Genomic DNA, 13,186 nt, shown 5'->3' with positions numbered 1-13,186 from the left:
GTAGGCAGACACTCCATCAGTTAAGCCAAATCTGCTTCCCTTGAGCAGCTTCTATTTAGCAGTCTCTGTTTAAATTCTTGAGGCTACGTGGTCTATTCCACTGAGACTTGAAGATGTATTTAGACTTGAATTTGTGCAATTAAATCTTGAGTTCACTCAGAATTCCCTTAATGCAATAAAACAACCATGTCTGTGTCTGTGTGTTCACATGTGTGTGTATGTGTGTGTGTGTGTGTATAATGCTGGGGTGGGGTGACATAATTCAGGGAAATCCTGCTGGCCTATAGAGAAGCCATAAATAGAGGCGATTTCAGGCTAAAGCATCCTCCCATACCACCTGCTCAAGGTAACAACTGTAGAAAGTTCCGTCCCTGTGGGTTTCCTGTCCTTTGAATGCTAACAGCATCTCCCTTTCTTTCCACACTCTTCAGCTGCTAGAAAAATCCTGGACCCCATCAGTAACCAAAGCAGCCACCCAGAAGGAAATACAGAGACAGGGAGGAAATAAGTGTCTGAAAATAAACACAGTATAATGAATCCTTCTCTCTTGCAGCTACTAAGAAATGAATCTGATTCATAGGCACAATAAAATTTATATATTCAAATGAGCACCATCCTTTCAAGCTTCAGACTGACAGTGGCTAACAATTATTAACATCTACTGAGCATTTACCAGGTGCCAGGCAGGCTCTGTTCCACGCACGCACTGTGCATCCAGCCGTTTAATCACACAACAATCCTAGGAGGTGGGTGCTGTTATGATCCTTGGATTATAGATGAGGAAACTGAGGCACAGAGCAGTGTAATAATGCATAACTCTCAACAGCAGACCAAGGAATTCAACCCAGGCAGTCTGATTCCAGAGCCAGCACTTTTAATAGGGACCCCACCATCCTGCTTGTTGTTCCAAATATGCTCTCGTTTCTGAAAATTCCTCTTTTGCAGTTTCCCTCAGGGCCAATTTGCCGGTCACAGAAGAATACTTGTCTCGATAATTTATAGTCATCAGACATTTTATTTATTTTTTAATATGATAACACCCACTTGATCCCATTATTCACTGTGCTAGTAACTAGGGAAGACACAGAAATAAAACAAATGAGGGAAAAAAATGAAATGGACCCTGCTGCCAAGGTACGTATAGTTTCACACTACAAACTCACTTCAGGCTCCATCAGGGAAAAAATTAGAAAGTTTGAATCCTGACTTAGGTTCTGTTTAATTGTGCATTATGTTTGTTAAGCTTCTGCCACGTGGCAGGCACTGCTCTGGGCCCTGGGAAAGCAGCGGTGAACCCAAGAGACGGTGGCCCTGTTCGCACGGAGCTTGTTTTAGTGGGAGAGACACACGATAAAGTAATTAAAATACCGTAAGGTGGAGGCGAGCACTAGGATAAGCACAATAAAGGAAGGCTGCTATTTTAGGTGAGTGATCAAGGAAAACCCCTCAACAGAAGTAGTTTTTAAGCAGAGATCAGAATGAAGCTGGGAAGTAAACTGCAGCTATCTGGGGACAAACCTTCCAGGTAGAAGCGTTTGGGGGGGGTGTTGAAGGAACAGCAAGGGAGAGAGTAGTAGGGGACGCGATATTTGTTGCAGTGGAAAGGAATAACTTCCTTTATAGTACATCATTTCACGCACTGTTCATAACCATGCAAGTACTGTATCATTCATGTTAAAAAAAAATTATTTCTCGTGAGGCTTAAGGCATTAGACTCTGGGTTCAGTGCTAGGGATAGGGTGCACAAAGCCATCATGGCATACCACAAAATAAATGAAAAATTCTACCGTGTGGAGGAAAAATGTGTGGAGCTTGTAGATCAGGGGATACATGCCTTGATCTAAGGGGTTTGCCTGAGGGGGCCACATCTGGAGGAGGAGTAGGGGTTAATCAGGTAAAAAGTGGAAGAGGTATATTCCAGGCAGCGGGGACCGCGTGTGCAAAGGTCCTGTGGCCAGAGGGCTCGTAGATGGAACAGTTAGGAACTGCTAGAGCAAAAGCTGGTTTGACATAAGCCTGGTGTACACAGGGCCTTATAGCTATATTGAGGATCTTAGTCTTTATCCTATGAACAATGGGAGTTCACATAAACATTTTAAATCACTTAAGAGTTCCAGTGTATTATAGGTTTCTTAAGAGCTTATGAGGTACAGTCAATAGTTGGGCATGCTTTGCTTTAATGTTATTTGCCCCAGTTTGCCTAGAGGTAGGTTTATTTTGATCCATCCCATAAAATTGTACCAGTTTTTCAATTCAATTACTAATGCCATATGGGATCATACTAAGCAATAGAAACACAAAGAATTCCCACCCCAAGAGCAGTCGGTTTTCCATTTTCACTATATCATACTTGTTCATTACCCAGAAGTTCCAAGAAAACCTGTTCTAAAACACTGCCCACATCTTGAAACTCTAGAATCTGCTCTGAAAACGCAGTTGAGGCTGGAGGTACACAGTGTTGGGTTCTGAAATTGTGATAAAAACAGAACATAGGACCGTTTCGGAGATTATTTTTCTTGAGAAGACTAACAAAGTCCCGCGCAGTCATTAAATCAGATTGCATGAAGGAAAAGAACTTTCACTGACCTTCTGTCCTAGCACAACCTGTGTGGTGATGTGCGTGCAAACCACGTATCTAACGGCTGAGGCACAGAATGAAGGATGTTCTGTGGCATTTCCTACTCGGGCTGATAAAGAGATCTTTCTTCCGATAAATAAGTTAACGTCTGCAGAAGCAAAGGTGAAGGGAAGGGCAAAATGGCACGGGACCACCAAGCTCACGTGATCCTGGGACAGCCTGGGAGGCAGAAGCAGAAGGTCCCCGGGCAGTCCCGGGCCACCTTTACCGACTCAGAGATGCTCAGAAGGCTTACGCAAAGATCACTGCAGAGTTGCGAGGGAAATGCTGTGAGGACGGCGGACAGGAGGATTCAGGGCAAGGCCTGCAAGAAGTGTGAGGCTCAGAGCAGTGACCGAATGACACCTGCTTTATTGCTGTCTGGTTCACAGAGCCCAAAGAAAACCCCAAAATGGGGGCATGGGAAATACAGGTGGGGGAAGCAGCTGTGGCTCAATCGATTGGGCTCCCACCTACCATATGGAAGGCCCTGGGTTCATGTCCCAGGGCCTCCTTGTGAAGGCGAGCTGGCCCATGCCCACGGACAGCTGACGGCCCACACCTGTGGAGAGCTGGCGCAGCAAGATGACGCAACAAAGGGAGACAAGCAGACACAGAAGAATGTGCAGCAAATGGACACAGAGAGCAGATGGCAAGCAAGCCACAAGGGAGGGGGATAAACAAATAAATGAATAAATAAAATTTTTTAAAAAAAAACAGTTGTATGAAAAAAAAAAGAAATTTTCCAGGTGAAATTGGAAAATCCTGATAATTTAATTAGCTATATTTTAATTTGGAACACTGAGGACATAAGAAGTTACACAGACAGCTTCAGGGCCCTGCCAATCCCCTCCAATTCACTGCTGCCCTGGCAATGCCAAGCGCTTCAGCTTAACACTCCAGCTTCCTCCTCCCACACAGGGGCAAATCTAAAACCTCTCCCAGAGGAGCCCACGGGCTCGAGCTTGCTTTCCACAGGCAACGTGCTCATACCCACACCTGAGCTGCACGCCAGGCCTTCCCTGTCGCACTTCCTGCCCGCCCCACAGGGCTGCCCCGGGATGCCCTACCAAGTAATCCTGGTTTCAGAGTCTTCTTCTGAAGAAACCCCAACTAAGAGAGTAAGAGAAGAGAATCTAAGACTGATTTCTTTTAACTCCATGCTCAGCTGAAGGCATCAAAAATGAGGAAAGTGGTTTGTGAACTGAAGTCCACGGTAAAACCCATCATGCAAGGGGCATTTTTAACAACTGGGAGAGAGGGGAGATGGGGAAAGTGAATAGAAAGGAATTTTTAAAGAGCAATTGAAAAGAATAAAGGGCTTGATATAAAGATGAATGATATTATAAACCACGCATGTTATTAAAACAATCATGATATACTGACATGAAATAACAACATATATATGAGTAGCTTCAGTTTTACTCACCCTTAATTTAAAAATTAAAGGACAATGTAAATGTCCTTTTTTATTAGATTAATAAAGAAAAACAGTTTTCATATCTGTATTTATTTTTACACTCTCTATAGATTCTCCGCCCCCCCCCCCACACACACACACACAAAGTTGATACTATCATCTTAGCAATTCTAAACATAATTGACATTCTTGGAAATAAGTCTGTTTACACCAAGTACAACCCACTGAAATTCAAGTTAGTGCTTTATATGTTCTGTAACTCTGATTGACAGTCATATCTGTTCATGAATATGCAATTACTTAACACTTTTTAAAGCAAATTTTCATTATTTCTGAAGAATAGTACAAAGTGAAACAAAAGAAAATCATCCAAGTAGTGGATGGGTTAGCCTTGTTAAGAGAGAGGTGTACAACAGGTAAACTTGCAGTTTTCAAGGTACAATATCTGCTGGCCACCAATCTCTTTGCATCTTCTCATCAAGCTATTTCTTTTTTTAAGAGGAAGTACCAGGGATTGAACCGGGACCTCGTATGTGTGAAGCAGGCACTCAACCACTTGAGTGACATCTGCTCCCAAGCTATTTTCAAGACCAAAATGCATGGAGTTTCTAATGAAAGAACTGAAAGTCACCTCTGAAAAGGCTACTCTGAAAACTCAAGTTCCAGGACTTCCAAAAATGGGGCTGTTGTTTCCAGATCATTTCTACACTCCCTCGAGAAAACTCAGTCTCAATTCTAGCCCATAGGGCCTCAAGTGCATAATAGACTAGATTTCAAAAGAAAACAGAAGTGTTTTGATCCCCTGACCTGTTGAATGAAATTTCAGAATATTTCTCTTTGTATAATGACTACTACTACCATTATCCGCTTGCTCATTTCAATAGATTCAGACAAACATGATCAGCAAAAGAAGATTCTCACTTCATAATGATGAATTGCAAAAGAACCCTCCAAGTAATTTAAAGAAGAATTATGAATTGCTCTACTCATCAAAATATAAACACTTATTTATCCAAGAAGCAACCGACTTGGAAAACATATGTCTAAGTATACATTTCGTCATTCATTCACTATGCAATAAACATTTATTTAGCATCTATTTTTGTTAGGTGTTCAAATAGGTAACAGGACACAAAAACCTATTCCCTGCTCTCTCTTTTCTTTTTAAGGAATTAAATGAGTTTTTTATGTTGTGATAATTGTGTTAGAAGGGGACCTACAAAATAAGGATTTTAAACTAAGTTAATAGCTGCAGGCAGTGGGAAGCCAGGGTGGGGCTGGCCTGGGCAATGGGGGTCCACCCCCGTCTCCACCGGGGTGGGGGCCGAGGGGCTTGGGGGTGTGCACAGGCAGACATCAGCGGCACCCAGCACCACATCGGGGCCGCGCCAGCACCAAGTACCAGCAGGATGGCTTCTCCACCCTTCCTCAGGGAACCAATTTTTAGAGAGGGAGGGTAAAACAAAACAAAACTACAGCACACCTGACCCTTCACAAAACATTTCTGCAGATTCTAAGGATATATGTTTTTTTAATCTGAAAGGAAACAGGACATCACCCCCAGTTGTAGGGAAAAGGTTTCTAAACTAGAACCAAACTGAATCCTGAGGTCTCAGGAGGAGTTGGGGTGGGGGGGGGGGAAGCAGGGGGAGGGAGCCCCCAGATGTCTTTCTCTGCCCTTGAATGTTTATATGTGGAAAGAGAAAAGAGTCATATATAAAAGTAGATGCCATGTTGAGAAAGCATGTCTATAGGTTATTCACAGATTCATTCAACAATGATTGCACAGTTACAATGTGCCATGGATCATTTAAATTTATGTATAAAAATAGTCCCGATGAGGGGCAGAGACCCTTAGAGGAAAGACAATTTGTTGTTGCTGTTGTTTTAAATACACACAATGATCCCCAATTCTCTACCTGTATATTAACTGGGTAATTGAGGAACACTTACTGAAAGCTTCCTTTCCTAAAGTCTTCTTTCATTGTTAATCAAGAAAAGAAATGGAAGCCCAAATTAGTTAAGTACGATGCTTGAGAGCCATAAAATAAATAACTGTCCTTACCAGGAATACAGGATGGTTCCAACCACAGATGTGAGCTTGCTGTTTTCTTGTTTTTGCTTTGCCAGGCCAAAGTCAGCTGCAATTCACAAAACAAACCCCAGCATTAGCACTATTCTTTAGCGCTGACATTCTGCATAATTATTACAGTTTGCAACAGAACACTTTCCTTTTTTTCTTTTACTGTCAAAATGCCCCATGTGTCAACCTTCCACACCACTCTCAGCCTTAATTAACGGCAGACATACATTATGCCATATGCCATACATTATGGCATAAAAAACTTAATCATTAAAAAAGCCATTTCAAATAAGCCTTGCTAACTAAAATACAGGACACACACAGTACTTATTGAAATTGCGGTTCAACTTCTCAGATTATCCTTTATAATTTTCAAATAAATGGGATGGATCTTATACCTTGGGGAAATGACACTCATTGCTTCATCTGGTCAAAAGAAAAATAAAATAAGCTTGAATAACAGATATGAAGGATAATACATAATGACCAAGTGAGGATTGTGCAAGAAAGGCCAGGCTGATTCAGTGTTCAGAATCATTCAATGTAGTTCACCAGATCAACAGATTAAAAAACGAAAACCATATAATCATTTCAAGGAATGTACAAAAAGCATTTGAAAAATTCAACATCTATTCTTTTCAGCAAATTAGGAAGAGATGGGAATGCTCTTAATGGGTATCTACAAAAATCCTTCGGCTAATAACCTGCTTATTGTTGAAAGAGTAAATGCTTTCTCCCGAAGATCAAAATCAGGGCATGGATGTCCACTCTCCCCATCACTAATCAACACTATAATGGAAGTAGTAAGTGCAATAAGGAAAGAAAAAGCAACAAAAGGCAACCATATTGGAAAGGAAGAAATAATACTATTAGCAGATAATATGGTTGCCTACAAGGAAAATAGCAAAGGAGCTAGAAAAAAGCTCCCACTTTTATAATAAGTGAGTTTAGAAAGCTTCAGGATACAAGACCAATACACAAATTAATTGTATTTCTAAAAACTAGCAATGAACAATTGGAACGCGTGGTTTTTAAAGTACTGTTTACAATAGCATATACAAATAAGAAATATACAGGTATAAATTTAATAAAACATGTCCATGATATGTATGCTGAAAATTACAATACATTGATGAAAGAATGCAAAGAAGACCTAAATAAATGGAAAGATACACTATGTTCATGGACAGGAAAATTCAATATTGTGAAGAGAAAATTCTTTCCAAATTGTTCTACAGATCTAATGCAATTCTAAGCAAAACCTAAGAAAGACTTTTTAAAATTTCAACAAGTTGATTCTAAAATTTATACAGAAAAGCAAAGGGACCACAATACCCAAAATAAATGTGAGAAATAAGAACATAATTAAAGGACTCACATTCGCATTTGTTGGGATTATATAATTCAAACTACCACAATGTTCACTCGAAATTTGTACACAGATATTTATACAGGCTTTATTCATAATCACCCAAAACTTGAAACAGCTCAACTCTCGTATAGTGGATGAATGGGTGAGCAAATTGTGGTACATACATTCAATGGAATACTACTCAGCAATAAAAAAATTTTAAAAAAGAACTACTGGTATAAATAATAGCAATATTGATGAATCTCAAATGCACTATGCTCATTTAAAGGAGCCAGACTGAAAATTATACATAATTGTACTACCCCACTTAATAATATTCTGAAAAAATTATAAGATCAGGAAACAGACCAGTGGCTGCCAAGAGTTGGGGAGGGGTCAGCTAAAGGGAATTTTTTATTACGCAACTACATGCATTTATCTAAATTCACAAAACTGTATACCAAAAAAGAGTGACTTTTACTGGACAAAAAATGTTTAAAGTGATTTAAAAAGTGATCTGAGTAAAGGGAAAGTTGTATTTATTTTTTAAATGATGCAGAAGAATATATTTAGTTAACAAAAATTGATTATAAAATAAAAACTGCTTTTTTAGTTTAATACTAAATTTAATGAGAAAAGAGGCAGCATGGTCTACTGCAATAAAACAATAACACTGCACTAGGTCTATCCTTGGCTTTACCCTATGTGGCTGATTTGCTTTAGGTCTCTAGCATCATACACCAGAGATTACATAAAAAGATATCTCAGTTATTTTAACTCTGGAAAAGGCAATCAAAATGACAAGGATTCATCATTTTTAGCCCCTGAGATTTTAAGGTATGAACTATGATTTGAAAGATTGCAGCTGAGGCAATTCTTTTATCATTCACTGCAAATAAATTCCATGGAAAAGGCACCAAATAAATTGTTTTGATTCATACTTGCCCTTAAAAAATGCTCTATATGATACTTTTGTGAACTCAAGGCCATTCCTATCTGTGAAAAAATAAAATATAATCCTTGAAGAAATCAGGATTTGCTTTCTTGCTTCTTGTTATTTACTAAGCTATTGCCCATACTCTCAAATTTATAGACTTCTTTGCTTCTCTACATTTTTCCCCTAGGTAATATTACACAACGCATGGCTTTAAATACTGCCTATATACTGATGACTCCAAAATGTTTATCTCTAGCTTCACCTCCCTGAGCACCAAATATAATATATCCATCTGGATAGTGTATCCATCCAGACAGTCCATTGGGATGTCTATGAGGCATTTCATCCTAACTCACTACAAAAGAAATCATGATCCCACCCCAAGCAGCTCCTTCTTGGTTCCCTACTTTGGTAAGTGGCACCACCATTGACCCAAAATTTTCATCATGCTGAAGTCGTACCTACTTTTCTTAATTCCAGTGCTAGTTACCAATTCACGGCCCCTTAGCTTTAAATCCACCCTTCATTTGCTTCCATTGTGATAGCATTTCTCCTTTGCCAGCAGGGAAGTTGTTAAAGCTTTGTCAGTAGGTGGCACTAAAGAGAATCTTCAGGGGAAAGGGGCTTCCTCATTCTGAGTTGTGTTCCATTCTTTCCTTGCTCTTGTGGCACTGGGCACCCATTAGTGCTCATCTCCTTGTGGGCAGCTTCCCAAGGAGTTCTGCCGGCATGCCGCCCAGCTTCCCAACAAGTCTTGCAGGCATGCTAGCTGATGACATCCTCGGAAGTTCCACCAGTGCCCCAGCTAGCTTCCCAGCAAGCCCAATGGCACTCCTGTGGAGAGCTGCCCAGTGGCTTCACTGGCATCCCAGCTGGCTCCCCAGCAAGACTCACGGGTGCCCCAACAGGTAATAAACCAGGACGTTCTGCTAGCACCCCAGTCAGCTTCACAACACCCCACAGGTGGATTCCCAGTAAGTTCCTCCAGCAATTAGTAAGCTTCCCACCTAGTCTCATGGGCACACTGGCCAGCAGCTTCCCAGTGAATTCCATTGACATCCCAGAGGATGACTTCCTGAAGAGTTTTGTCCATGCTCCAGTGGGCAGTTTCCTACTTGCCTGCTTCAGCCTGGGGGATGGCTGTGCCATTCTCCTCTACCGATGTGCTACAGCCACACCCTCTCCTGCAAAGTCCAAATCTCAGTCTTGGAGAAGAGGGGTGTTCTTCCAAATTTACTCTTTCTTTGAGCACTCTGCCTCAGCCCTACAGGTAGTGGCTCCTTCCTGGTATGCTATTCTTATATTCTTTACTGTTCTCTCTACTGCTTCACTAGTTAATCCCATTCCTAGTTAATAATCATTGTGCAGTTTGTCTTATGAATCAAACCTGACTGATACAGTTCCTTGCTTTCCTTCACCACGAGTACTATTTTTTCTAACCCCCCCCCACCCCACTCCCAAATAGAGACATATCTTGAATTAGGCCACTTTTTATCACCTCCATTGCAGTGGTGGTTTCAAAAACATGTCTACAGATTCTTTAATATTCTTCCCTTCAAGAAGTGGATCTTGGGGAGCAGATGTAGCTCCAATGGTTGAGCGTCTGTTTCCCATGTATGAGGTCCCAGGTTCAATCCCTGATACCTCCTAAAAACAAACAAATGAAAAAACCAGCTCTCATTGGGGAGTGGATGTAGCCCAATGGTGGAGCACCTGCTTTCTACATGTGAGGTCTTGGGTTATATATATACATATCCTTTCAATCTAATAGTATTACTAATAAGAAATGTTAGAGGGCTAGATTTTATGAAGTGTTATTAGGAATTGTTCACAAGCTAGATGGCTTGCTATAACCTTTCCTTTCCTCTGTTAGGTATTGGGGGGGGGGGGGGGAATCTACAGTAATTTAAAATTAAGCAGTCACTACCTATTTCCAGAGGGCTTACTATACTTTAGCACCATAAACCCTGACCAACTTACAACCTAAAATAATACTTTGTTTTGTAGTTCTCATGCTACATAAAGTTCCTCCTATTTTTATAAAGCTGTCACTAATTTTGAAAGGCAGATGCTAGGGCATGGTGGCCACAATGAGTCTATCACAGCAGTTAACTCAGGGAATGGCAGAATGGGGGCAGAGAGTCAATGCTGGGATAAGAGGGAATGCTTCCGGCACCCCCACTTTCCACAGTTCCACCGCTGCTTTCCCCAGGACGATCCGATCCTAGATGAAGCAGAGGGAAAGTATTTCTCTTTCTCAACAGCATCTTGAGTTTATGGATAGAATTCTTCTGACCGGGAACTTCAAGATAAAAAAAAAAAAATTCAACACCGGATACAAGAGTGCTTTCTGAAGTTCTGGGTAAGTCATATCTAAGGTACAAACACGTGAACTCACTCTAGGACATGTAGCAGGAGACTGGACTCATGAAGAAACTGGCACCTCTTCCTAAAAGTGGGCCCTCCTAAAAGCATTTTCCATGGTGGGGTTTGCTCCTGGTCGCCTTTACTTGTAATAACAGAACTGTACACGCTCAGCTGGGATCGCAATATTGCTAAGGGCCAGATTCTTTTAAGAGCAGCAAGCCGGTCAGTCGGTCTCTGCATCCTCTCTGCATCTCTACGGCTCTGTCTCTCTCTCACATGTGCACACACACACTAGTGAACACACACACATGCTGTGCCTGGCATGGCTCTAATATCCAAAGCGCCGGGTCGGCGCACAGGGCAACGCCTCTGGAGCTCCAATGCCTTCAGTAGACTCAGGAGCGCAGGCTGGGAGGGTGATCGGATGTGCAGCACCGTGCTGCCCTTGAAAACACTCCCACCTGCTCCCCACGAAGGTCAGGGAACGCACTTCGGGGAAAGTCACCGAATGACCAGCAGGTCCAGAAAGCAGCACGTACTACTGCCTCTAAAGTCCTCGGGAACTAGGCCATACCCCAATATACCCATACAAAAACACACTAAAATGAACTCGATTTCATTGCTCTTGGTCTCTGTTGTTCCATATGACCTTAAGAAGCCAACCTTAGGCATTTATTATTTCCAATTTTTCATAGAGTGGTGAAGATTTGGTGCCTCCATAGTCTCTCACAGTTCACTGTCTCACCAGAGGAGCAGAACAATGATCTGTCCCAGGGTTAGGGGCTTCTGTGCTCTAACTTCCTTGAGCTTATTGTTCTCATCTTTTCTTCGAAGTTATTCAAATCTTAGAATTGCAAAATGACCCAACAGCGGTGTAAGAATCTTAATTTTTTGAAAGATTTTAAAAATTTCTTTAATTTCCTTCAACATTTCCTTCCAAGATAAGATAAGGATTCTGTGGTGGGCTTCACAGAAAATATTCTTACTTTCTTAGCAATTATGAAGGCAATATGATGATAGAGAAATTCTGTGGCTACCTTTTCATGCCACACAAGGATGATTAAATAATCTGTAGTCTTTTTTTTTTGTTTTTGTCTTTTTAAAAAAATTTTATCTGTAGTCTTTAAAGGGCACTCAAAGTTCAGCATCAGCTGAAACTCAAATAGATACTAGGGAAGCAGACGTGGCTCAATGGATAGAGCGTCCGCCTACCATATGGGAGGTCCAGGGTTCAAACCCAGGGCCTCCTGACCTATGTGGTGAGCTGGCCCATGTGCAGCACTGCCGCACACAAGAAGTGCCATGTTGCACAGGGATGTCCCCCACATAGGGGAGCCCCACATGCAAGGAGTGCACCCCATGCACAAGGAGGGCACCCCTCAAGGAAAGTCACCCAGTGTGAAAAAAGCACAGCCTGCCCAGGAGTGGTGATGCACACAAGGAGAGCTGATGCAGCAAGATGACGCAACCAAAAAGACGCAGATTCCCAGTGCCACCGAGAATTCAAGGGGACAAAGAACACTCAGCGAATGGACACAGAGAGCAACAAATGACAGCAAACGCGGGCGGGGGGTGAGGGGGAAGGGGAGAGAAATAAATAAAAATAAATCTTAAAAAAAACAACAAATAGGTACTATACCTGCTTATAGGAAATAAACCACAGAACAGCTTCAAAGCAAGGTAGATAAAGAGATCTAAAATGGTCACAAACAGAGTTATCATATACTTCCTTGGCTGGGAGATTTACAGGAATATGAAATAATATTCATTTAAGGACTTTGAGTTCCCTATGAGAAAGGCAAATCTACATCATTTTTTCCTATAAGGAGACATATTTCTCAGCAGCAGTTGTGTCAAACAATTACAATTAAAAGCCTCTGCAGATTCTGGCAATACAAGACAGGTCTAATTTGATTCTCAAACTCTGGTGGCATGCTAAGAAGTAAAATCATTCCCTCCATACCCTTAGGTTACACTTTGCTGAGATGACAGTGGCCTTGCTTGTACCTTTCCCCATGAGTGCACCTGGTTTCCACCATAATCCTCAACTCTTCTTGCATTAAACACTCTTTCCAGGCAATCTTGGCCATCAGATGGAGATCTCAAACCCAGGTCTCTCCCCTAATCAGGAGTCCCTACTTGTAACCAACTTCTCAATATTTTCACCTGGATGTTTGTTGGTTCATTGATTCCTAAATGAATTCACCAGTAAGTATTGATTAAATGCTCCCAAAGAAACAAAGTCAAAGAAAATTTGATTCCCTTGTTGTGGCACTAAACCAATTATTTCAATGCCATGTCTCCCATGTGCTATGAGAGAAGCCAGCCAAGTGGACTAAGGGAGAACGTATCAGATACAGAAGTCGAATTCACCACCAAGAGGCATGGCGTTTGAATTGGGCAGCAGACTT

General features: G+C 41.5%; 1 protein-coding gene across 14 annotated transcripts in view; it reads right to left on the bottom strand.

The window, feature by feature from the left end:
- Positions 1–13,186, bottom strand: part of NEK10 (NIMA related kinase 10) — a 269,323-nt gene that overhangs the window by 156,134 nt on the left and 100,003 nt on the right. For all 14 annotated transcript variants that reach the window (XM_058290740.2, XM_071212866.1, XM_058290735.2 and 11 more), the window contains one exon: positions 6,103–6,178. In XM_058290740.2, the coding sequence (XP_058146723.1) occupies positions 6,103–6,178 (76 nt within the window). The remainder of the gene's footprint in view (positions 1–6,102; positions 6,179–13,186) is intronic.

This window comes from Dasypus novemcinctus, chromosome 31 (genome assembly GCF_030445035.2).
Source record: "Dasypus novemcinctus isolate mDasNov1 chromosome 31, mDasNov1.1.hap2, whole genome shotgun sequence".
Lineage (NCBI taxonomy): Eukaryota > Metazoa > Chordata > Mammalia > Cingulata > Dasypodidae > Dasypus > Dasypus novemcinctus.
Note: the sequence above shows the minus strand (reverse complement) of the source record. Positions and strands in the feature narration are given on the sequence as shown.